The 27,694-nt window shown below is 35.8% G+C and overlaps 2 protein-coding genes across 4 annotated transcripts in view; one reads left to right on the top strand and one right to left on the bottom strand.

Moving 5' to 3' along the window:
• The window catches only part of LOC117339653 (cytosolic purine 5'-nucleotidase-like), a 42,487-nt gene extending 33,415 nt beyond the window's left edge, over positions 1 to 9,072 (bottom strand). Inside the window, exon 1 of the mRNA XM_033901362.1 lies at positions 8,904 to 9,072. The gene's annotated coding sequence lies outside the window, so the exon portion shown is untranslated. The remainder of the gene's footprint in view (positions 1 to 8,903) is intronic.
• A 212-nt stretch (positions 9,073 to 9,284) lies between these two features.
• The window catches only part of LOC117339105 (U5 small nuclear ribonucleoprotein 200 kDa helicase-like), a 60,431-nt gene continuing 42,021 nt past the window's right edge, over positions 9,285 to 27,694 (top strand). For 2 of the 3 annotated variants that reach the window (XM_033900488.1, XM_033900487.1), the window contains exons 1-8: positions 9,285 to 9,431; positions 12,054 to 12,217; positions 12,617 to 12,788; positions 13,049 to 13,238; positions 13,904 to 13,962; positions 14,678 to 14,773; positions 17,808 to 17,963; positions 18,496 to 18,595. In XM_033900488.1, coding sequence (XP_033756379.1) covers positions 9,387 to 9,431; positions 12,054 to 12,217; positions 12,617 to 12,788; positions 13,049 to 13,238; positions 13,904 to 13,962; positions 14,678 to 14,773; positions 17,808 to 17,963; positions 18,496 to 18,595 — 982 coding nt within the window. In that variant the 5' untranslated portion in view covers positions 9,285 to 9,386. The remainder of the gene's footprint in view (positions 9,432 to 12,053; positions 12,218 to 12,616; positions 12,789 to 13,048; positions 13,239 to 13,903; positions 13,963 to 14,677; positions 14,774 to 17,807; positions 17,964 to 18,495; positions 18,596 to 27,694) is intronic. The other variant, XM_033900485.1, reaches the window with a different exon arrangement.

Genomic DNA, 27,694 nt, shown 5'->3' with positions numbered 1-27,694 from the left:
GTTTCAACACTACAAAAAAAATGTTCATATCAATGTGGCCAAATTGCTTACTTTTGGCCCTACCCCTCAGCCCCCTGGGTGTCAGCTGGACCATTTGTACAATTTTGAATCTCAACCCGATAGGGGTGCTACCAGTCAAATATGAGCGATATCCATCGTTTAGTTTCAGAGAAGATGTCGTTTATATCAATTTAGCCAAATTGACCCCTTTTGGCCCCGTCCCTCAGGCTACTGGAGGATCAGCCACACCATTTGTACAATTTTGAGTCCCAACCCCATACGGATGCTTCTGACCAAATTTGGTCAATTTCCTTTGGACCAGGTGAGCTAATTAACTCACTTTATTGTTTAAACTTCAAATTTATAGGAGATTTCCTGTTGATGAATAAAGTGACTACGGTAAACCTCCGGTTAGTTCGAACAAAATTTAATAAATATTGACGAACCTGTTCGAATTATTCGAAATTATGCTTCAGAAAATAAGCGTGAGTTCGAACTATTCGAGTCAATATCGGCGAAAATCTCGGCAGAGTAAATTCATTAGACACAAACACATCCATCGTAAATCTGATACGTAACAACGGCGACCTGAACAATGGCACATTTTTAAGTAAGTAAAATCATAGTATTTTATTTGATTCAATGTTAATTGATCGTTAAACGTTCTTCATTTCGCGATAATTATGATGGTTATTGCGCGAAGCCGCTCGGGCAATGCGTAGCTACAGCAGGCCCCAAAACAGTACAGTACACGTTTCATTTGTGACACAAACGTTAAACATTTGTACAGTATAATCTTTGCATGGTTATATTTTTTATCTGAATCAGAAACTATCGCTATATTATTGTATTAAATGGTGTCTTAAATATATCAAAAGCAGTCTACATAACCCGTTGCGTTTACGAAAGCACTACTGTAAAAATAAGCGATATAGTCTATGTTGGTAAAATTAGGTCAGAACATCAACATGTCTGCTTTTAAATATGCCCAGTCGTATTATCTACCAAACATAGTTAATACCTGCAAAATTATCCATCACTAATTGGGACACCTGTGGATTGTTTTGACTGGATGTGAATGCTTTTCACGTCACTCAGAACGATCGGGCTGCCGATCCTTTCAACTTTACCGCAAGCGACACCTCGCGTGGCCTGCTTACCTATGTTCAGTCACAATTAAATAAGCATAATGCTAAGTTAACACTAGTTATATGTGAAAATACACAGACGATTTCTTATAATTAGTTTGCCATACAGCGCGAATACAAATATTGCATGGTATTTATACATTGTCGGGGCCTAAATTTGCAATCAGCTGTCTCGTGCGTGGTGTATTTTGCAATGTAACAAAAACTGAATTAACGCTAAAATATGGGGCATATATTAAATCACAGATGCATTCTAATGATCACGCATACAATATAATAACCTAAACGTACTTGTTGATCAAATTTGGCATCTTGGCATTTTTTCTGGGCCGGTCATCGGGGCCAGGTCGTCGCGAGCTTTCAATGGAGTTTGCCGAAAAAAAATCTTATGTTACGTTCTTCATTTGACAAGTTCGAACTATCTGAAATGGTGTCAGTTATAAACAGCCAGAGTTCGAACTATCCGCGTGTTCGAATTTATCGGAGGTTTACCGTAATGTTTCCATTTAGGCTGAAGCAAGATATCTAATTAGTGCTAAACATTTTATCAGTGTGCCATAACTCTGTAAAAATGTAAAGCTTATGTATTTTACAACAATTGCGAAACAATATAGATCATCATATATTAATCACTTGCACACGAGGGGTCTTATTATGGGAAGAAACACGGAATAACCGGAGAGTGTGATTGGGCATTGTGACACCATCCTAATTTCACGTCTGAGTGCGAAACTGAATCCTGGCCTCCTAGGTGAAAGGTAAGTTTATATGTTAGTGTATACACATGTGCAAACCTTTAGAGGTGGTTGTCAAGACATATTGTAGTATTTAGAATTAGGATGAAAAGTAGGTGAAATATTTCTAAAGATTGTTAAAACATTAAACACCTTAACCAGGGGCTTCACATTTTACATCTGTACATTTACAGCAGGCAAAACAGATTAACCATAAAACAATCCTGTTAACATTTATAAAAATTCTAAAGTTATCAAAATTAAAAGTGTGTAAATTAGCCTTGAAGGCATGTATTTTGAATTTTTATTGATAGAAACATAGAAAACAACATGGTATTAGTTTCTTATTCATTCAAGTAGCTACAAAACTATTTCCTAAATAACATCTACACCCATTCTATTCAAATTGTATCCCTATATATAACTTTCTAGCAGACAACACTGAGTAATCTAGACAAATCCATAGTTAACACTCTTACATGTATACATGCAGTTTCCCTATAGATAGCAAACCTCAATACTGGACAACCCTAAAAACTTTGAAATCACTGCAGTCTGTGCAGAAATGCATGTGTTGTAGTTGGTGTAAAATTAATTAATGTATCCCAAAATTCTCAATATATTTTGACTATACTGAAGCTTTCTGATGTTACAGTAGCTAATTTTAATATTATAGGTACATATCTCTTTTATACACTTGGTAAGATGACCACTTGGTAAGATGCCCACTTGGTAAGATGACCACATGGTAATATAAGATGACTTTGTTTTATCGTACATTATGACACCTGTGTATATATATTGTACCCGAATGTACCGATGACCACTTAGTAAGATGCCCACTTGGTAAGATGACCACTTGGTAATTAAGATGACTTTGTTTTATCGTACATTATGACACCTGTGTATATTGTACCGATTAACCACCTGTTCACAGTACTAGTTGTATCCCTTGAATCATGTATACACCATTAAGTTATAACTAAGATAACATAGCTTTGAGTGACCTGGCCATGTACACACCTATCTTTTTTACACCAGGTAAGGTCACTGACCTAGGAAACAGTGTACTAGTAGTGATGTATACTAATCAGTGGACAGTGGTGATAAATTAAACCTTTAGGAATCATACGGATCATACTATCACATACACATTGTACTGGGATGGTGGTTCACTTAATTACTGCATGGCAAGCATGTTCAAAGTTCAGTAGACATAGATATATATGTAGAATAATGTTGCATGTTTAACACTTAATTAATTTTTTTTTTTTTAATTTCATAGTATAATAATACCTTGTGATCGTATTCAGATATATTTCTCACAAGACTTCTTCGTGAAAATGAAAAATCAGTTAAATGAACTGACTGGAAGTAATTGGGTTGGGAGTGCTCATGCGCTATAGCGGGTGGCTGGAGAACATTGGTGAGCTCATGATCATCAGGTAAACACAGAATTATATATTTTCAAAAACATTTACCCAATATATAACTATAAGTACATGTATACTATGTATACAGTACTTTTAACTTTTTAAACCACCTACTACAAAATACCATTCATTGACTTTTGAAGGAAGACATATATATGTATCTCCATTTTTCGGCTCTTTATATGTCGATACCAGTGATGTGAACAGCACTGAAAGTAAACATTTGAAAAACAATAGTGAGTTTTGTTAAACTGACTTTCCTAGATGCTATGATCATGCGAGACAAGATATTGCAGAATGATTATAAAATCATATATTTCACACTATTTGATTGGCTGAAATAGTGTCACATGATTCCCGATATGAAGTCATTGACCGGCCTTGGACTATGTCCTAGACCGTGTTCGATATTATTTTCCAAGTTAATAAAACCATGTATCAACCTTATATTATCAAAAGGCTATAATTGTATATGATGACATTGTGTTACACGAGATGAAAATCTCCATATTAATTTGTAGTTTATTTCATTCTGATAAAAGACTATGACATCTTTGCAGAAGTTAACTATTTCATTAAACACCAGAAGAGCAGTTTTACTCCACTGCTGCATATATTAATAGAAGTAACAAGTTTTCCATAGTGCGACTAGCAGGAGATAATTAGCACTATAAACCCAGGACTGGTAAAGTACCCCGTCGAAAATGTACCAGAACAGTTACTAAAGCTACTAACAGTGTACCAATGACACTCAGCATGAAATGAGACAACTGGTTAAAGTTTGAAATGAGAAAAGTTTTCGCACAGTGGGCCGCGAAAGAACACAGTGGACAACGACGGACAAAGTACGATGACTATAGGTCATCTTTACCCTTCGGGTCGGATGACCTAAAATTAAAAAAAGCGGTGTATTTAAGGCATGTATAGACAACCATTACCTAAAAATCATTCTTTTGAAACAGATGTGATGTTTAGGACTTGACAAATTTTTCATTCATTTTGACGTTCTCATCTGCGCATGTGATTTAAACTATGACCTCCTCAAGAAAGACAAGAGTCAACCCCAGACAAATATTTGAGATAATCTTAACTTCGAAAATATTATCAAAATCTTTATCGATAATGATAGATGTACCATCAACTAACTCCAGGAATCTGTTGTTTAATACAGTCAATTTCAATTGTGGTCGACGTGATTGCCACAATATGATAGCATCATCTTTAAAGGAGAATATTTTTTGTAATGTTGTAAGCAAAAAGAAAGTAATCTTTAGAAGCTACAAAAACTTCCTAGTCTGACTGTTGCTAACAGTACATCAATAGTAATATCACTTGTGAAGGAAATGTCACACTACTAGGCATTGACATAGACTACCTGATCAACTTTGATTATAATCAGATAACAAAGCAATGTAAAGGGGCTGTCAAGTAGCTTACTGTAAAATCATTAATTTCGAGGAGGTTTGATTTTCATTTATTTCGTGTGTACCAGGGCTTTTTCTCACTGGTTTAAATTTGGAAAGTGCCTTTTTGTCTCATTTTGGGAAGAAAATTGGTGAATTCGGAAAGATTTTTTCAGGATTGAACTGCAAATTTTAGGAATTTGGCTTAAATATGAAATAATTTCAATTGGGAATTAACGGCCCCCAAAAGCCCCAAGAAAAAGCCCTGGGTACACTTGATATATATTGAGAGCAGGCCTAGGCATACCAGTTGTCTCATTCCTATAAGGCTGAGCTCTTAGCAGGAGTAACATTTACCATTTGTATAGACTCTGCATGGTATACATGTATCTTGCAATCAGCCAGGGGACATAACTCAAAGCCTTCATCAGAAGGGCAAACACGCCACCAAAGGCCAAAAGCTTAAGTGAGACAGTGTCAAGGGAGGGCTGCTTTTAAATAAAACGTCTTATCTTGTAAAGAAAGTGTATGTGACATGTCATTTAAATACGTCCAAATGCAGCTTAAACATGAAATAACTTTAAACAATCTGTTTAACTGAATGTTTTTAATTGTAAACAATAGATATAGGTCCACTGTTGAAATATGATTTTAACTCAGTGACATATATCTGTCAAAGTATCAAAACCATAAAACCAAAAAAAAGGTTATCTCCAGTTTGGATACAACCTTCACAATTTTTTTTGTTTCTTCATTTTGTTAATATTGTTTACTTATATTTGATAATCTTATTGATTGTATAACTTATTAAATTACTACCCCGTCTACTGTAATTAACTCGCTTTTGAAGACAAACTTTCTGATTGACTGACAGAAAGAAAAAATAGATTTTGAAATATTCAGTTTAATTTGAGACCAAAATTCAAAATTTTGCGCTGAAATGCCAAATCTATTGAAATAAACTGTACGTATACGCTCTCATATAAAAAGAGCTGGAGAAATGACAGATATAATAAAAGTGTGACAATTGTATTAATTTTATGCATGAAAGCAAATTAAAGAACAGGTGATATCAGAAAGTCGAATGGATTAATAATTAATCCTGTAAATTGTTAGATTATTATATTAATTCATAAACCTATACCTTTACATGACCCTGGCTGTTAATAGGACGTTAAACAAAAACAAACCAAATACCTTTACTCAGTAACTTGCTAGGCCTATTTGATAAACAAAAGCTGCAATTCGTGGAAGTTGTTTAAATACCGTGTCTGGTAGGGTGGCGTACCAGATCATTTTGCGGCGCACATATGCTACTTTGTGTATTTGACACGTCAACAGGAAAATTGTTTTGAAGTAGCTGAATCCAGCTATCGATAGTAGCTATGCTCAAGCAAAGGACAGGTAACTTGTATCAATATCTCAGAAAGTTACGCTTTAAAAATGTACCCAAATTATAGGATTTAACTGTCTTTATCATTCTATACAAATGCATAAATTACCTAAAAATATCCATTAGGAATCCTATTGATTTAACTATATTTCATATGTTAAAAAATAGCAGAAGGAATGACGATTTTTTGAAAAACTGAAACATGAATGTTACCGTGATTCCGGCCGAGTCAAACGGCTTTACCATATATACTGGCTGTATTACTTAAGCATTTCTGATTTTTTTGGTATACAATATTATGCATGACAATCCCGGGAAACACATGAAAATGCCATTTATTCGAGATGGGGGTCACTGAACAACCTCGTAAAACCAAAGATGGCGGTCGAAAGTAGCGCAGAGACACCCTAGGCGGTACACAATACACATTTTCTCTCTAGTTTTGTATGGAATCCCTTAGTTTGAATTACTCAAAAACAAAGCAAATAAATTTAAGCATCAATATTAAACAAATGAAACATTTACAATAACAGATGAAAACACTATTTCTTTGACAAAGACTCGACATCATGTCAAAGTCAACTTGACCTAGTTTTGAATGTACGCATTTACAGTAACTTATTCTTTGTGTTAACTGCAGTTTATTACATACCAACATTACTTTTATTTGTTTATATATAATTATAAAAAACGCAATTAATTAAATTGTGTTATAGCTACACTGAGGTGTTATTACTACCTCGTTGAAGATATTCCTATATACTTTCAGTTTCACTTTTTTTAAATTTAAGAAGGGGAGTAACTTCCACTAAAAAGGCCATAATGGAGCATTTTACCTGCAATATATCTTACATAAAAATGGAAGAATGTTCTGTTTTTAGTTTGAATATTACAATTGGCCAACTATTACAGCATTTATACAAACAAAATCCTATTCAACTTATCAAGATGCATGCAGTACGCGGTTTTCGTATATTTGAAAAAAAAATGCCATTTTAGGACGGTGGATTTTTCGTTTTTTATAAATGGCATAGAACATTTAGCAATAACAGGCTATTTTTTTAAATTATAGGAAACATTTCATGTTATACATTGTTGGAAAGGTCTTTACAAATAGAGTTAAATGGTGAAAAATGAAGACTCTACCTTCAAAATTGACAAAGTTATGGCACTTTGAAATGTAGTAAAAACAACTGGATCCTGCCATCAAAGGATACTTTCCTATTTCTTCAAAAAATAAGGCAACTATCTTCAGGAAGATGCATTTATTGTTATATTTTAAGTCAATACAATTGTAACAAGAAATATCTTTAAAAAAGATAAACGGCATAGTTTTAATGCTGGTGGTTATCATGTAAAACTGATGGTGAAATAAATTTACACCTAAAGTGTTTTAGCACGAATAACTATTTCATATCAGTTTGAATCATTTTTGGTAATAATAAGACTGCATTTGAATCAGGAATATAATTTATATTATTTATAATTTATAATTATGAAAATGGAAATATATTTGATTATTGAATTGATTTCTTTGTGAACAAAATGAGTCAAGTGCAATCTGAATCTACATTTAAATTAAAGAACATACTTTTATATTACAACCATCCATTAAAACTAGTGATCGCCACTCAAATTGACGACTTTTTCGTGTAAAAACGCTTGAGTAATAGGCCTACCGTACGTTTTTATATTCCATAAGTAGTAAACTACGACCACTACATTAGAGTTATCCCCCTTCGAAAATCATGGCGAATTACATTTCCGAGTGGAATACTCATCTTCTTTGACCGTGCGCACGGTTGCGCTTCATTCTTAAGTTTTGACAGTTATGTTTTCTGAAAGAAAAATGCCCTAGGTTTCATAATATCACTGTCAAGGGGGTGTCACAAAGGGTAAGTAAGGAAATATTAACGATTTTATCGGTACCTCGTCTCTCCGCTCCAGTTTCTGTTGCCAAACGATTTTCTTTTCTGGTTTACCACATGTTTAGATATTGCTTTGCATTCCTATTAGTCAAAACACACAATTGATTTCGATTCACACGTGTCTTTATATATATTTTAGGCCTCTTTTGCTGTCACATGGCTACCAAAATGGCAGCGATGACGCCATTTTTACGCTGTGGGAGGCTATGAATAAATGTGTTTTTGCTACAGAAAACATCGATAAACGTAATAATCATATGAAAGACAAGTAGAACACACTTCATTGTGATTACTGTGTAGTGAAAATAGAAAGAACAGACAATTATAGCTGGTAAACATGGAATTCAACATTGACCTATTTAACACGGGGCAGAATGGGAAAGTGCCTTAACTCGCGTATGCCTGTCATTGCTAGAACATTTGTTTTTCAACCGATTTTCAATCTGTTTTCTGTTTTGCGATCAGAAAACATAGATAACGAAATAAAATACAGTTTAGATATAAACATATTAAGGAAAATATAGTTGAGCATTGCTATCGATAGTAGACTAGCTATGTTTAGTTAGTGTAGCTGAAAACGGCCCGCTGAAAATGGCAGATTTCCCCAATCTGTCAATACACTGTCAAAAATTTAGGTCACCTGAGAACACATTTGAATATTGTACGGAGAAAATTGTATGTGTCTAGCGAGGCCTACGGTACCCGATAATTATTGATGATGATAATTATGGGATGGGCTTCACCAGAGACTTGTGATATACAAGTCTCTGGCTTCACGAATACAGATATGTGGCGGATATGTACAGCTGAGCTTTTAAATCGATTTTTCTGTTGCAAATTTAGGGTAAGAGTCTGAGTACCTACCTTAATTTGGACCGCCTTAATTTGTATTAAGTCGTGTAAATGATCAGAATTCCTAAGACGATGTGCGTTCTTATCGTTCCACAAAGACTAATGCGTATTTTGTGTAAGAATCAGCTGTTATACTGTAAACAAACTTGCGTACCTACTAACATTCATGACATTGTCTGCAACTTCCTGTGACGATTGACCTATTTTCGGCTCTCCTCGGAATGTTTCATAATAAAAATGTTAAAATGTTCCGAAAAATATGAAGTTGAAAACTAATATTTTGTCTTATTTTAGGTTCAAACTATATCTTTTTTTATTCCTAAAAGACAGGGGATATTAGTTTTTTGATACAATATTTCTTTTTATTTTAGAGATTTCTTCGAACATTCACTGCGGTCCTACTATTTACAACGCAAGGAAAACGCCATGCGATCGACAAACCGCTTCTGAACAAAAACAGGTCTAACGAAGAATACGGCGACCAGTTTATAAGATATGGCTGACGCAGCGGCTAGGTCCCTGCAATATGAATACAAAGCTGTAAGTTTTTAGTTGTACAAGTGTTGCATTGTCCAATAATGAATGACCCGTCATCTAAAAATTGCCGGGGGGGGGGGGGGGGGGGTTAGTTCGTCACATTTGAAAAAAAACCATTGTTTTAATCAAATAAAACGGTGGTATGCAGCAACTGACAGACTGATATATTCAAATATTGTTACTGTAAATACGTCATCTTAATTGCATGTCGAACTGTCCTTTTTATATTTTAGGCAGACTACGAGCATGTCTAGTCTTATATTTAAAAAAATGGTCTTTAGAAATAAGTTTTTCCTGGCAATTTTTTTTTAGATATAATTATATAAGACTAAACATGCCCCTGTGGCCAGGCCCTGGGGATCGCCCCATCCCTTAGGTTCTTCCTTTTCTTCGGATGAATCTTCACATCTTTAATTAGTCCTATAATATAAGATTTCGAAGGTTCGTATCGTGATTTTTTACATTTATTATCGGATATTTACATTTTTGTTATTTGTTGAACCGCAAAGTCTTATCGATAGCTGCAAAAAACATGCAGCTAATCCCCACAGATATCCGCCGGAATTTTCATGATCGATAATTCAAATACACATACAATGTCAACGAGAAATGAATGATTCTAGCAAAGATGAATAGTTTATGAATGGAAACAACTACTTACCTTTGGGATTGGAGTGTAAAACTTGTGCCCAATCCCTTTGTACTTTTTGACAATAAAATATGTTTGAATCATCATCATCATTGGAGTGTAAGGTATATATAATTTTTTTTCAAACGGACCATACTTCACATAAGTCTATTACTAGGTCATACTGGAAATAATCCGAAAGGAACAGTATAAAATCTGCAGATCTTATTATACAAAATGCAATGGTAAAAAGACTGCGAAAAGACATCATTTGAGACGGTGTCGTTTCGTATGTGTATTCCAGAAAATGTATGCATCAAACAATATGGCGACACTCACACAGTTTGTTTACCGGTGATTTCATTCTAATGAATAAATCTGCTTAAAGTCAACATCAGGTGGGTAAATGCTCTTAGATACACCTAACATTTGTTTTAAACGTTTGTTAACCCTTTGCCACATGTAAGCGCCTCTGGACGCCTTTACCCCTTGCCACATGTAAGCGCTTCTCGACGCCTCTGCATTATCTCCATGTAAGCGCTTCTCAACGCCTCTACGTTATCTCAATGTAAGCGCCTCTCGACGCCATGCCGGTTCGGTAAACTTAGACATGGAAAATCCCGTGATTGAGAGCGACACCTATCTGGAAATCCCTGATACTATTTTAAGAAGATATCAATGCATCGACCAATCAGATTTGTACACGTCATTCATACGAAAGTTTTTGAATAAATTAACCTAGAAAGTGTGAGTCATGAGTGTAGAAAAGTGTGACAACAACAAGGCGTGATGGCGGCTGTGGCTACGATTTTGCGCGACATTTTTGACGACGATGATGATAATTTAGAGTTCGATGGCTTTGGACCTGAATACATTGAGTCAGATATTGATCTTAACGATGTTCTAAATGAACTGTCAACAGATAACGAGTCCGAAAATGAGGACGAACGGCGACTAGTTGTACCGCCGCCATTAGGTAATGTTGACCGAGAGTTTTCGCCGATCACAGTAAATGATTTTGTTAGGGAAAAGGGGCCAGTACTTCCAGAAACTTTAGATGTTGATACTACAAGTCCCATTGATTATTTCTACCTTTTCTTCAATGAGAATCAGTTTCCACCATAGCTCGACACACTAATAACTACGCTCGCCGGCATTTGAAAAACGAAGGTAGATTTGACCCAAAATGGTCGGATACTCATTCCTTCGTCGCGACATCGGATATAAAATATTCTAGGCTTAAGCCTGAACTGTTGAAAGTATTCTTGTGAAAACTTTGAAAATTCAGTTTGTTTCATTTGGGAGTTAATGTTGAATCATTTCATGTACAGGAATTCAATGAATTATAAATTACATTGTCAAAATATTTTGAAATTTTTCTGTTCTGTTTGTATACAGCTGATTTCGTGGTTATGTGTTGTTGGTTTTATAAAGAAAATAGCACAGAATTAAAATTTAAGAAATTCTGAACATAATTGTAACTTACTAAAAATGTCTAAAACAACTATTTCACTTTCAAAATTAGGTTTAGAAAAATTAATCAAAACAAAGCTTAATTTCTCAAAAACTGCCATTGAGATGGTGTATGTATATTTCAGTCAGCGCAATAATGTTGCATTGCAACAATGTATCTTTGCACTATTGGCACAGAGTGCTGAAGTGTTATAACCTGCATGTGGCAAAGGGTTAAACAGAATTAACCACCGTATGATACGGGTTAGTAATTTTTAGATTTGCTCCGCGTTTTTGGCAACTATTGATAATACTTCGAGGTTTGACAAATATCAAAAATGTAAATATCCTATAATAAATGTGAAAAATCACGATATGAACCTTCAAAGTCTTATATTATAGGACTACTTAACATCTGTGCACATTCTGTTGCATGTATGAAAAATTGTGATTTTAGTTACAACCAGTTTAAGTGGTTAAATTTATATCTTCGACCTTTTATCTCTGAATGAATGTATTTTTTATATTTTACTTTTTCTCCCCAGAACTCCAATCTTGTATTGCAAGCAGACAGATCTTTGATCGACAGGAGGGCTCGAGATGAACCAACAGGAGAAGTGCTTGCTTTGTCAGGCAGGCTTACTGGTACACGCATGGGTGACAAGGCACAGCGTAACAAACCACCACAGATGGAAGAGAGAAAAGTCAAGTAAGAAAAATGATAATCTTAGTTTAGAGTCTAGTTTTGAGTCTTCTGTCAAAACATAAAAACAGAGGAGATGCTACTGTATTTAGTGATCAAACTTTTTAAAACAATCATACAAAATTGTCCTTACATTACTGAAATTACTTCAAATCTGCGCAATGATGTCAGATCTCCAAGACTATCTGTTAGAGACACAAATGTACTGTAGAGAGTATGTTTTCAATTAATAGAGTAGAAATAAAGTAGTTTATAAAATATTATATCAATCTGAACCATATTGAACTTTTTATATGGATGCTGGATCTCCTACCTCCAGTATTATATAAATCTGTTTTGAAATAAATCCCTTGCTTATGCATAAAAAAAATAGATGAAAAAAAAAAAAATTTCATTTCCTATTAGACGACGCAAGCGAGATGAGGCACAACATGATATGATGAAAATGAAAGGTACAACATTATTATCTGATGGAGTTGATGAGTTGGTGGGAATTCTCTATCGTCCCAAAACACAGGAGACAAGACAAACATATGAAGTCATTCTGAGTTTTATTCAAGCAGCCATTGGCGACCAGGTCAGTGGAAATAAATTATTCATTTATCTTAATAATCTGGTATCAATTCAAAAGTATATAGAACAGGATTTTCATTCCATTGATTATGACTAAGTAATGATAAATGTTGGGATCTTAATGATTCAGACAATGATTTTCATAGAATTATGAAAATAACAGACAACATTTTGATCTCCTTGACAAATTTACCTACTGAAAATATTTCCATTGATAAGGTTTCTTTTTACTCAAATAAAAATAGATTTGTTTTTCTTTAACAGCCTCGTGATGTACTTTGTGGTGCTGTTGATGAGGTTTTAAGTGTCCTTAAAAACGACAAGTTGCGAGACAAAGAACGAAAAAGAGAAGTAGAGTCGCTATTGGGGTCAATGCCAGAAGAACGCTATGCTGTGTTGGTCAATTTGGGGAAGAAAATCTCTGACTGGGGTCAGGAAGAAAAGATGCAGACAGGTATGAAAGTGATCTTCAGAATGGGATCTGAACTTTTTCATGTTGATCCTTATATGATAAGTGGGGGAGGAGGGCAGATGTTGCCGCGTTAGAGGAAAGTGTCTTGCCCAACAACATCAGCACAGACCTGTCCATTTCTCAGATTCCAGAGAAACACAAATGCCCACAGGATTGTCGAGCCATGCACTTCGGATTTTGACATACATAGGCAGACACTAGCTGTAAAGGAATAACTATTGCAGACCCTAAAAAGCACTTTGTTCTAAAAACAGTACAGTTTTTTCCCCTGATAAAGCTATATTATATTTCCACCTGTTCAGTGATTTTGATGATAAGTGGTCCAAGATTCCCCTATGCCAATAACACTATTGTTACCTTATTCAGAATTAAAGAAGAGAATCGTTTGTCCCTTCTGGTTGGTAATACACAATTATAACTTTTGTATATTGGTATAGCCATATTGTTGTTGGTGTTACTCCGGGGTATGGTACTTATTGAACAGTCTTCATACTTGTTGTTGGTGTTACTCCGGGGTATGGTACATATTGGATAGTCTTCATACTTGTGAATAAGGAATGTTCACGCTTTTATCTTCTATTGATGATATTTACTGTTGACAATTAGTTCAAAAATGTAATTCCTTTTTTTTTCTTCCCTTTTTGTAGATGAGAACATAGATGAAACATATGGTGTCAATGTACAATTTGAGGAATCTGAAGATGAGGTGAGAAATTTATAACATACAGCCATCTGTAATCATCTGCAGTATTAACTAAATCTGTATTATTTATTTGCACTGAAATATTTTTTTTCATTAGGGCATCCAGTTGACCCTTGACTTTTAGCAATTTCAGAAGTCAAATCACCTTTTCTCAGAAATCTGAAGGGTCAAAACATATGTCAAATAGACATGTCCCTTCAAACCCAAGAGTCAGATCTCAATTTTGGGAGTCAAAAACATACTCTCAAGGGTCTACTGGATGCCCTGTTCATAATGGAATTCTTTTCATTCATCATTACATAATTGTGTTTTGAGATTTAAGTAAACTGTAGAAATATAAGATCAAAATTCTTCCTTTGCCTCCATCCTGGAGAAATGAAATTTAGATATTATAAAAGATTGGTGCTTGATCTTTGCCAAGTGCTAATATTCAATAATCTGACTTGAGGTTAAGGCTTTTTTGTGTACTTTACCTGGAAGTGATTGCTTTGTTTTCCCCGAAACTTTTCTATAAAACTGGAAATATTCATAGTAAATGGTATATGGTATTGTCATCAACTGTAGTGTATGAAGCCTGACAAAATTGATGATGGTATCACTATAAATGCAAAACTTATCAAAGCTGTTGTAAATGTGTCGGGAGCTGGCATTTTATTTTAAATTCTGACAAGGAGGTGTTGTCATTTTAACATTTTGTTTGATTTCTATAAATTCTAAGGATGATGCAGATGTATTTGGAGAAATTAAGGACGAAGATGATGATGATGAAAGTGAGGGGGAGGAAGCTGACCTAGATGTAACACTACATGCCAACGTAAGTTGTGGAACAAGTACCTACATTCTAGAGTTACTTGATTCTATATTTGTTTATTTGCTGTGTTTATTGTCCCATGAACAGACAGGGTCATTTTGAGGTGCATCTCCTTGTAGTAGTTGGTGATTACCTCACTGAACAGCATATGAGAGGCCCCTCGCATGCCGTCCAGAGCAATTAGGTAAAGTGTCTTGTCTAAGGACACAACGATGACAACAAAAACTGATGAGGGTAAAGAGAGTCTATCCAGACACCGTAAAGTTTCGCGGCTCCTTAATGACTCTCTAGGGGCCGCGGTGGCCGAGTGGTTAAGGTGTCCCGACACTTTATCACTAGCCCTCCACCACTGGGTTGCGAGTTCGAAACCTACATGGAGCAGTTGTCAGGTACTGACCGTAGGCCGGTGGTTTTTCTCCGGGTACTCCGGCTTTCCTCCACCTCCAAAACCTGGCACGTCCTTAAATGACCCTGGCTGTTAATAGGAAGTTAAACAAAAAACAAACAAACAATTATGACTCTCTAAGCCATGAAAAACATAAAAAAGGCTATCGTGTCCTATACCAGATTGAAACATTACATAGAAATATACTCCTTGCGTAATATGTAATATCTTAAGATTTTTTCAGAAATTTTGGTTGTCATGATAACTAGGTCACTATACAAAGGTTTTGTGTAATGGCCAGACTTGGTCAAGTGGTGTAACAAATATTGCCTGTTACTTCCGACATTAGGTGTTTCCAGAACAGTTAATACAGAAATATAATGAAGGCTTCTGATAGGTCAAAATTGAGATATTGTCTGCTTAAGCTGAAAATTGGTATATAAGTGTTTTGAAGGATAGTAAACGCCAGTGATATTTTCCAAAACAATTAGATATAATTTAGTTGTCGTTGGTTGTATATGAGGGGAAGCGATGGTAAATTTGGTTGTCGTTGGTACAAGTATAAGAGGGATAGTGGGGGTAAATTTGGTTACCTTCGGTTGTATATGAGGGGTAGTAGGGGTAAATTTGGTTACCTTCGGTTGTATATGGGGGTAGTGGGGGTAAATTTGGTTACCTTTGGTTGTATATGAGGGTAAGTGGGGGTAAATTTGGTTGTATATAAGGGATAGTGGGGGTAAATTTGGTTACCTTTGGTTGTATATGAGGGGTAGTGTGGGTTAATTTGGTTACCTTTGGTTGTATATGAGGGGTAGTGGGGGTTAATTTGGTTACCTTTGGTTGTATATGAGGGGTAGTAGGGGGTAAATTTGGTTACCTTTGGTTGTATATGAGGGTAAGTGGGGGTAAATTTGGTTGGATATAAGGGATAGTGGGGGTAAATTTGGTTACCTTTGGTTGTATATGAGGGGTAGTGTGGGTTAATTTGGTTACCTTTGGTTGTATATTAGCGGTAGTGGGGGTAAATTTGGTTACCATTGGTTGTATATGAGGGGTAGTGGGGGTCAATTTGGTTACCTTTGGTTGTATATGAGGGGTAGTGGGGGTCAATTTGGTTACCTTTGGTTGTATATGAGGGGTAGTGGGGGTTAATTTGGTTGTATATGAGGGGTAGTGGGGGTCAATTTGGTTGTATATGAGGGATAGTGGGGGTAAATTTGGTTGTATATGAGGGATAATGTGGGTCAATTTGGTTACCTTTGGTTGTATATGAGGGTAAGTGGGGGTAAATTTGGTTGTATATAAGGGATAGTGGGGGTAAATTTGGTTACCTTTGGTTGTATATGAGGGGTAGTGTGGGTTAATTTGGTTACCTTTGGTTGTATATGAGGGGTAGTAGGGGTTAATTTGGTTGTATATAAGGGATAGTGGGGGTAAATTTGGTTACCTTTGGTTGTATATGAGGGGTAGTGTGGGTTAATTTGGTTACCTTTGGTTGTATATGAGGGGTAGTGGGGGTAAATTTGGTTACCTTTGGTTGTATATGAGGGGTAGTGTGGGTTAATTTGGTTGTATATGAGGGGTAGTGTGGGTTAATCTGGTTACCTTTGGTTGTATATGAGGGTAGTGGGGGTAAATTTGGTTACCTTTGGTTGTATATGAGGGGTAGTGTGGGTTAATTTGGTTACCATTGGTTGTATATGAGGGGTAGTGGGGGTAAATTTGGTTACCTTTGGTTGTATATGAGGGGTAGTGTGGGTTAATTTGGTTACCATTGGTTGTATATGAGGGGTAGTGGGGGTTAATTTGGTTGTATATGAGGGGTAGTGGGGGTAAATTTGGTTACCTTTGGTTGTATATGAGGGTAAGTGGGGGTAAATTTGGTTGTATATAAGGGATAGTGGGGGTAAATTTGGTTACCTTTGGTTGTTTATGAGGGGTAGTGTGGGTTAATTTGGTTACCTTTGGTTGTATATTAGCGGTAGTGGGGGTAAATTTGGTTACCATTGGTTGTATATGAGGGGTAGTGGGGGTAAATTTGGTTACCTTTGGTTGTATATGAGGGTAAGTGGGGGTAAATTTGGTTGTATATAAGGGATAGTGGGGGTAAATTTGGTTACCTTTGGTTGTTTATGAGGGGTAGTGTGGGTTAATTTGGTTACCTTTGGTTGTATATTAGCGGTAGTGGGGGTAAATTTGGTTACCATTGGTTGTATATGAGGGGTAGTGGGGGTCAATTTGGTTACCTTTGGTTGTATATGAGGGGTAGTGGGGGTCAATTTGGTTACCTTTGGTTGTATATGAGGGGTAGTGGGGGTAAATTTGGTTACCTTTGGTTGTATATGAGGGATAGTGGGGGTAAATTTGGTTACCTTTGGTTGTATATGAGGGGTGGTGGGGGTTAATCTGGTTACCTTTGGTTGTATATGAGGGGTAGTGGGGGTAAATTTGGTTACCTTTGGTTGTATATGAGGGGTAGTGGGGGTAAATTTGGTTACCTTTGGTTGTATATGAGGGGTAGTAGGGGTAAATCTGGTTACCTTTGGTTGTATATGAGGGTAGTAGGGGTAAATTTGGTTAACTTTGGTTGTATATGAGGGGTAGTGGAAGTATTATTCGTTGGCTTACAGTTTTAATTACTTTTGTTTTCAGTTGGCAGGAGGAGATGAGTCTGGAGGTAAATCGGACTTGGGTCTCCACCCTCGAGATATTGATGCATTTTGGCTACAGCGGAAGCTGAGTAAATACTATCCTGATGACCCTACTACCGCCCAGACTCGTGCCCAGGAGGTCCTGGAAATCCTCAAGGTAGTCCCTGATATATTTCATTTACAGTTAAAGTTAGTGTCTTAAACACTTTCTTATTGAGAACATTTTTAAAACTATCAGATTTTTTCCCTGTATTCAGTAAATATAAGTATAATCTCTTATCATCTCTCAATATGAACATGTGAATGGTAATTTTAATGTGTTTTAGGATTCCAAAGTAGCTCTAGTTTTAGCATATAAGACATATTAGGCTTTGAGATGAGATCTACGATAATTATTGTAACAATTGTAAACTAAAGATGTATATTTATATTTTGTTGCTATACAAATATCTGCACATTTGCATAATGAGCCTTTAGCTCTTGGTTATATACAAAAAAAAAAGAAAAAAAAAGACATACATTGTATTAGGAGTATTGTAAAGAAGGGGGATGAAAATACTATACAAATGTTTTTAAGTGAAAAATGACATTTATATCTATTTTGTGGATTATGTTTGAACAATCTTAGTAACATTGCTTTTATATAATGTATAAATATTTGATTTATATCTTTAATTTGTTTTCTCCAGAGTGCCAATGATGATAGAGAAACGGAGAATCAACTCGTACGTCTTCTTGGCTTTACACAGTTCGACTTCATTAAAGTGCTGCGACAGTTCAGACAGATGAGTAAGTGGGTTATGGAGTACGAGAGATGTGGACTTATACTGTGTTCAGTATAATGAAATGAACCAAGCATCAATAATAGTCTGCCTGTTAGTGACAATATAATGTGTTATTCAATATAGATATGTTAATGGATTTTAGTCCTAGTTGTAAGCTCCCCTGGCCTGAAGGGCCAAATGAGCTAATGTCATGGTGAGGCATATGTTGTCCATCTTGAATAACATTTTTCTTTTAAATGACGTCTCAAAAACTGAAAGGCTTAGAAGCATGATAATTATGTTTAGCTGGTAGGTTCCTAAGATTGAGCCCAACAAATTTTGAATAAAGAAAGGACCCTGACCAATATTCAGAATGAAATTTTTCAAAACATTCCTATAACTTCTTTTCAAACACTGAAAGGCCTAGAATCATCATATATGGTAAGTAATTTGCTGGAATAGAGCCCCACAAGTTGCAAAAAGAAATTATCTTGATCCATATTCAAGGTCACAGGGATAAAATGTGTTAAAACATTCAAACAAGTTCTTCTCAAAAACCAAAAGTCCTAGAACCATGACATTTGGTTTGTATATTTCTAGGAAGCTTGATGACTTGACTTGTATTCCATGATGAATGGGTAAAATTTGTTACAACGTCTTCTGATTAACTACAATGCCCAGAATCAAGATATATGACTGGTGGGGTCACGACATGAATCCCAACAAACTTTGCATAAAGAGAAGACCTTGATACTGTCACTTATTCAAAGTTACAGGGATCCGATTTGTTAAAACACTTAATGTCTTCTTTTGATCAAGTGAAAGGCCTAGAACCAAGATCTTTTGATTAGCTGAAAGGCAGAGTATTGTAAAATGTGAATACCAGGGGAATGATCAAGGTCCAATGGGCCTCCTGTTTAACTTCTCTTGAGTGAACCCCTAATACCGATTTGACCGTCGATTGTAAGGGTCCGAGTGTGCTTCCATGCAGCTGTCTGTTCACCCGTCAATGGCTTACTGGTGGGAATAACTTTCCATCAACATTTGTGAAATTCTGTACAAATGCTGGAACTTATTGCTATGCCCTATTGTTTTTTGTACCTCCCACTTTTGTTAAGATAATATCTATGTTCAGAAAAGAAATTTGCTTGATAGACATTTAAGATAATTTCCCCAGTATACTTCTCCAGATTGCCTTGGCGTTGCCACATTTTAATGTTTAGACTGTGGTGTCATTGAGAGGCAAACATCAAAAGGACTGAAAGAATTCTTGTTTAAACCTACAGGTGGTTGTAACAATTATATCTCAGTCGACAGTTACAACAAATATACATCAGTTTTGAATGAGAATTAATCATTCAATACAGCTATTCATATCTAGATCTGTGATGTTACCCAGGGTATACATCTGTCCTATATCGTTACCACTGTTTATAACTAGATCTACTGTGTTACCCTGGGTATACATCTGTCCTATATCGTTACCACTGTTTATAACTAGATCTACTGTGTTACCCTGGGTATACACTGTCCTATATCGTTACCACTGTTTATAACTAGATCTACTGTGTTACCCTGGGTATACACTGTCCTATATCGTTACCCCTGTTTATAACTAGATCTACTGTGTTACACTGGATGTACATCTGCCCTATATCGTTACCACGTGACGTGCTGACCGTGACTGTGAACTTTGACCTACTTAAAAATAACTAATTTCAAATTTCAACCTACTTGGCAAGCTAACACCTTTAGTTTAAATCACTACTGGTGATAATTTCCTCATCGCTATTCTCCAGATTGCCTTGGCGTTGCCACATCTTATTTCTTTAGACTGTGGTGTCATTGAGAGGCAAACATCAAAAGGACTGAAGGAATTCTTGTTTAAACCTACATGTGGTTGTAACAATTATATATCAGTCAACAGTTACAACAAACATACATCAGTTTTAAATGAGTATTAATTATTATATATCAAGATATCGTTATCACTGCAGTTCATATCTAGATCTGTGATGTTACCCTGGGTGTACACAGCTGATACATTAATATTTTCCCCTTAATTGTTACCGCTGTTGTTTATGTCGGAATTGTGGTGTTATACAGTGCGTAGACATGCCGATTAATAGTTTGGAACAAATGAATATCAGCTTACAAAAAGATGGGTTTGATACGTCTCTGATTAGTCAGATAAAGAAAGTGTTATACCATGGCGTGGCATACGTCCATCATAGGTAAACTGTTTCTGTAAAGATTTATTGTTGATTATTTCTCCAGTACACTTCTCCAGATTGCCTTGGCGTTGCCACGTTTGATTATTTTAGACTGTGGTGTCATTGAGAGGCAAACATCAAAAGGACTGAAAGAATTCTTGTTAAAACCTACATGTGGTTGTAACAATTATGTATCAGTCGACAGTTACAATAAGTTTATTTGTTCACCTGGTCTTCAGGACCAGTGAGCTTATATATATAATTATACATACATATATCATGTCATATAATCTGCTGTTTTCCATCTGCCAAATCCTCCTTGAAATCACTACTAGTGATAATTTCCCCAGTATACTTCTCCAGATTGCCTTGGCGTTGCCGCATTTTATTTTTTTAGACTGTGGTGTCATTGAGAGGCAAAAACCAAAAGGATTGAAAGAATTCTTGTTAAAACCTACATGTGGTTGTAACAATTATGTATCAGTCGACAGTTACAACAAATATACATCAGTTTTAAATGAGTATTAATTATTATATCAAGATATTGTTATCACTGTGTATCATATCTAGATCTGTAATGTTACCCTGGGTGTACACAGCTGATACATTAATATTTTCCCCTTAATTGTTACTGCTGTTGTTCATGTCGGAATTGTGGTGTTAAATGGGGCATAGACATGCCCATTTGTAGGTTAGATCAAATGAACATCAGCTTACAAAAAGATGGGTTTGATACGTCTATCTGATAAGTCAGATAAAGAAAGTGTTATACCATGGCGTGGCATACGTCCATCATATGTAAAATCTACTATGAATCATTTACCAATCCTATTCTCCAGATTGCCTTGGCGTTGCCACGTTTGATTATTTAAGACTGTGGTGTCATTGAGAGGCAAACATCAAAACGACTGAAAGAATTCTTGTTAAAATCTTCATGTGGTTGTAACAATTATGTATCAGTCAACAGTGACAATAAGTTTATTTGTTCACCTTGTCTTAAGGACCAGTGAGCTTATACATACATATATCATGTCATATAGTCTGCTGTTTTCCATCTGCCAAATCCTCCTTGAAATCACTACTAGTGATAATTTCCCCAGTATACTTCTCCAGATTGCCTTGGCGTTGCCACATTTTATTATTTTAGACTGTGGTGTCATTGAGAGGCAAAAACCAAAAGGACTGAAAGAATTCTTGTTAAAACCTACATGTGGTTGTAACAATTATGTCTCAGTCGACAATAACAATAATTTTATTATAGCTCACATTGTCTGAAGGACCGGTGAGCTTATGCCATGTCTTGGTGTCTGCCGTCCCCATCTGTCAAATCCTCCTTGAAATCACTACTAGTGGTAATTTCCCCAGTATACTTCTCCAGATTGCCTTGGCGTTGCCACGTTTGATTATTTTAGACTGTGGTGTCATTGAGAGGCAAAAACGAAAGGATTGAAAGAATTCTTGTTAAAACCTACATGTGGTTGTAACAATTATGTATCAGTCAACAGTGACAATAAGTTTATTTGTTCACCTTGTCTTAAGGACCAGTGAGCTTATACATACATATATCATGTCATATAGTCTGCTGTTTTCCATCTGCCAAATCCTCCTTGAAATCACTACTAGTGATAATTTCCCCAGTATACTTCTCCAGATTGCCTTGGCGTTGCCACATTTTATTGTTTAGACTGTGGTGTCATTGAGAGGCAAAAACCAAAAGGACTGAAAGAATTCTTGTTAAAACCTACATGTGGTTGTAACAATTATGTCTCAGTCGACAATAACAATAATTTTATTATAGCTCACATTGTCTGAAGGACCGGTGAGCTTATGCCATGTCTTGGTGTCTGCCGTCCCCATCTGTCAAATCCTCCTTGAAATCACTACTAGTGGTAATTTCCCCAGTATACTTCTCCAGATTGCCTTGGCGTTGCCACGTTTGATTATTTTAGACTGTGGTGTCATTGAGAGGCAAAAACGAAAGGATTGAAAGAATTCTTGTTAAAACCTACATGTGGTTGTAACAATTATGTATCAGTCAACAGTTACAAGAAATATGTATGTTAGTTCTAAATGAATCGGTCAACAGTTACAATAAGTTTATTAGCTCATGATCACCTGGTCTGAAGGATCTGTCAAATCCTCCTTGAAATCACTATGAAATCACTACTAGTGGTAAATTTTCCAGTACACTTCTCCAGATTGCCTTGGCGTTGCCACGTTTGATTATTTTAGACTGTGGTGTCATTGAGAGGCAAAAATCAAAAGGACTGAAAGAATTCTTGTTAAAACCTACATGTGGTTGTAACAATTATGTATCAGTCGACAGTTACAAGAAATATATATGTCAGTGATCACCACGGGCTGTTTTACTATGGAGCAGCGCCATAGTAAAATGTCTACCCGCCACAGTAAAATCATGTAGCGCCATAGTAAAAAAAAATCTGCCCCGCCGATCTTCGTATTCAAAACTCTGTTAACCCGTGGTGAGCCCCAGATACCGCCGACTGTGTAGTGTTTTACTGACTGCACAGGTAAGAGCTTGAGGCCAGTTTATTACCTGTTCACACGCCAGGGCGACTTTTGACACTTCATTCAATGACCCTGACGTCCAATACCCCGACGAATTAACCGATGTAATTATATCAATCATGCCAATATTAATTGATCAGGCCGCGGACCGCGTGTTTGTGTTTTGACAGCGGTTGATCTGTGTCGAATAAAGGCTTAAATGACTTCGACAATTAAAGTCAAACGCATATATGGCCCCGATGACTTTGTAACACACGTGACATGGATGTTGCGTTTGCAAAACGAAAGTAACATGGACTGTAGAACAAAAAGACCGTTGATGATAATTTCATTCTGTAATCATGAAGCGGCAACTAAAGCAGCAGTCTATTGAATCATTTTTCGAGAATTCGCCGAAACGATAGAAGGCTTAGCCCGGTCTGTTCACCGACAAAGTCAAAACACAGATCGTCATTTTTACCGACTGAATGAAGAAAAATATTCATGGCTAAAGTAAGACGAAGATGAAGGTAAGTTATTTAGGTGTCAAATGGTTACTAAAATGTATTTTGTATGATATAAGTCTCTTACATGTCATAATAAAATATAAATTGTTTAAATCATTTTTAAAAAAATGTTATTGGCTAGTTTGTATGACTGATTTATAGGCGTATATTTAATGTAAAAAAATTAGATAGATCTAATAGATGTCTAGTTGATATTTGATAAAAATGTATTATTTCCAAATTTCACATTAGTGACTAATATATACTGACTTTGTTTAATCACAAAACCAAAAATTAAAATTAATTCTTTTTCAATATTTTCAGTGATTAAGTGAAAGTATTTATCTAGAGTGAAAGTTTCATGTTTAAACATTTTATTAATTTATTTTTATTAACTTTGAATGTTTCATTTGATTTGTAGGCATGTTTTGTAAGCAGTCTGCTTACAAAACTTAGCAGACTTATGGACAGAGATCAGAAAAAGAAATATCACTATCGCCACATTGTTTGATCCTGATGACAATTAAGTGTGAAGTTGTGCTGTAAGAAAAAGGACAATTTGTGTGTGAAAATGACTGACAATTGTGACATTGGAAATCATATTATATTAGTGCTGTGACATTACATATTGCTATTGTGTTTAGTGTGATATCATAGTGCTTATTATTTTAAGAAATTTGAGCTTTGGAAGTGTATCAGTAACATTTAATTAGTAATCTGAAAGAGAGATAGAGAGAGACCATGAGTTTGAGAAAGTCTGAGTTGGTAAAGAGAATGAAGAACGAGCAATGTATTAATTTAAGGATGTACAAATATGGATGAGTAAGAGATTAGTAAATGCTGATTGCTGTATTTATTTTTCTTACATATTGAATAAATAAATTCATATTACCATGATTAAAATAGTTTATCATTATTTCTGAAAACAATTTCTAAGAGGATTTTACTAACGACTGCACAACAAATCATCTCCCTTAAAATGAAAAGGGACATAACTCATGTAAACAAATTATCTCCCTTTAATTAATTAATATTGGTCTTGCGGCGCGCTGGGGAAATGATCCCGCAGTTTCCTCCATAGTAAAATCTGAAGCCATGGTGATCCCTGTATGTTATTTCTAAATGAATCGGTCAACAGTTACAATAAGTTTATTAGCTCATGATCACCTGGTCTGAATGATCTGTCAAATCCTCCATGAAATCACTATGAAATCACTACTAGTGATAATTCCTCCAGTACACTTCTCCAGATTGCCTTGGCGTTGCCACGTTTGATTATTTTAGACTGTGGTGTCATTGAGAGGCAAACATCAAAAGGACTGAAAGAATTCTTGTTAAAATCTTCATGTAGTTGTAACAATTATGTATCAGTCGACAATAACAATAAGTTTATTATAGCTCACATTGTCTGAAGGACCGGTGAGCTTATGCCATGTCTTGGTGTCTGCCATCCCCATCTGTCAAATCCTCCTTGAAATCACTACTAGTGATAATTTCTCCAGTATACTTCTCCAGATTGCCTTGGCGTTGCCACATTTTATTTCTTTAGACTGTGGTGTCATTGAGAGGCAAACATCAAAAGGACTGAGAGAATTCTTGTTAAAACCTACATGTGGTTGTAACAATTATATATCAGTCGACAGTTACAACAAATATACATCAGTTTTAAATGAGTATTAATTATTATATCAAGATATTGTTATCACTGTGTATCATATCTAGATCTGTGATGTTACCCTGGGTGTACACAGCTGATATATTAATATTTTCCCCTAAATTGTTACCGCTGTTGTTCATGTCGGAATGGTGGTGTTATACAGTGCGTAGACATGCCCATTAATAGTTTAGAACAAATGAACATCAGCTTACAAAAAGATGGGTTTCATACGTCTATCTGATTAGTCAGATAAAGAAAGTGTTCAATATACCATGGTGTGGCATATGTCCATCATAGGTAAACTTTTTTACCGTAAAGATTTACTGTTGATTATTTCTCCAGAACTATTCTCCAGATTGCCTTGGCGTTGCCACATCTTATTTCTTTAGACTGTGGTGTCATTGAGAGGCAAACATCAAAAGGACTGAGAGAATTCTTGTTTAAACCTACATGTGGTTGTAACAATTATATATCAGTCGACAGTTACAACAAATATACATCAGTTTTAAATGAGTATTAATTATTCTATCAAGATATTGTTATCACTGTATTTCATATCTAGATCTGTGATGTTACCCTGGGTGTACACAGCTGATATATTAATATTTATACCCCTGCAACGAAGTTAGAGGGGGTATAGTGGAATCAGGTTGTCCGTCCGCCCGCCCGCCCGTCTGTCTGTAGACACATTTTGTTCGGACAACTCCTGCTAAACCCATGGGCCGATTCCAATGAAACTTCACACAAATATCGAGGACCATGTGTAGATGTGCATCCCACTTTCTTTTTCTCAAATTTAAATTATGGTTGCTATAGCAACTGGTCACTATAAACAGGTTTTCCAATAAGAACCATAACTAAGTTTGTCTGGACAACTCCTAAACTGAAGGGCTGATTTCAATGAAACTTCACACAATTAAAGAGGACCATGTGTAGATGTTGCATGCCACATTTCTTTTCCTCAAAATTATGGTTGCTTTGGCAACTGGTCACTATATTACTGGTTTATCTTAGTTGACCTCTAATTAACAGTTCCAATTCACCATTGACTTGTGCAGATTGCGGGGGTATTAGTCAGCCATCCTGGCGAGTTCTAGTTTTCCCTAAATTGTTACCGCTGTTGTTCATGTCAGAATTGTGGTGTTATACAGGGCAGACATGCCCTTTTGTAATTTAGATCAAATGAACATCAGCGTTCCAAAAGATGGGTTTTATACGTCTATCTGATTAGTCGGATAAAGAAAGTGTTATACCATGGCGTGACATACGTCCATCATAGGTAAACTGTTTCTGTAAAGATCTATTATTGATAATTTCTCCAGTACACTTCTTCAGATTGCCTTGGCGTTGCCACATTTTATTATTTTAGACTGTGGTGTCATTGAGAGGCAAACATCAAAAGGACTGAAAGAATTCTTGTTAAAACCTACATGTGGTTGTAACAATTATGTATCAGTCAACAGTAACAACAAATATACATCAGTTTTAAATGAATATTAATTATTATATCAAGATATTGTTATCACTGCATTTCATATCTAGATCTGTGATGTTACCCTGGGTGTACACAGCTGATATATTAATATTTTCCCCTAAATTGTTACCGCTGTTGTTCATGTCAGAATTGTGGTGTTATACAGTGCGTAGACATGCCGATTAATAGTTTAGAACAAATGAACATCAGCTTACAAAAAGATGGGTTTGATACGTCTCTGATTAGTTGGATAAAGAAAGTGTTATACCATGGCGTGACATAAGTCCATCATAGGTAAACTGTTTCTGTAAAGATCTATTATTGATAATTTCTCCAGTATACTTCTCCAGATTGCCTTGGCGTTGCCACATTTTATTATTTTAGACTGTGGTGTCATTGAGAGGCAAAAATCAAAGGACTGAAAGAATTCTTGTTTAAACCTACATGTGGTTGTAACAATTATGTATCAGTCGACAATAACAATAAGTTTATTATAGCTCACATTGTCTGAAGGACCGGTGAGCTTATGCCATGTCTAAATGTCTGCCGTCCCCATCTGTCAAATCCTCCTTGAAATCACTACTAGTGATAATTTCCCCAGTATACTTCTCCAGATTGCCTTGGCGTTGCCACACTTTATTTCTTTAGACTGTGGTGTCATTGAGAGGCAAACATCGAAAGGACTGAGAGAATTCTTGTTAAAACCTACATGTGGTTGTAACAATTATGTATCAGTCAACAGTTACAACAAATATACATCAGTTTT

The sequence above is a fragment of the Pecten maximus genome, chromosome 12 (assembly GCF_902652985.1).
Source record: "Pecten maximus chromosome 12, xPecMax1.1, whole genome shotgun sequence".
In the NCBI taxonomy this organism is placed as follows: domain Eukaryota; kingdom Metazoa; phylum Mollusca; class Bivalvia; order Pectinida; family Pectinidae; genus Pecten; species Pecten maximus.
This window is presented reverse-complemented; position numbering and strand designations above follow the sequence as displayed.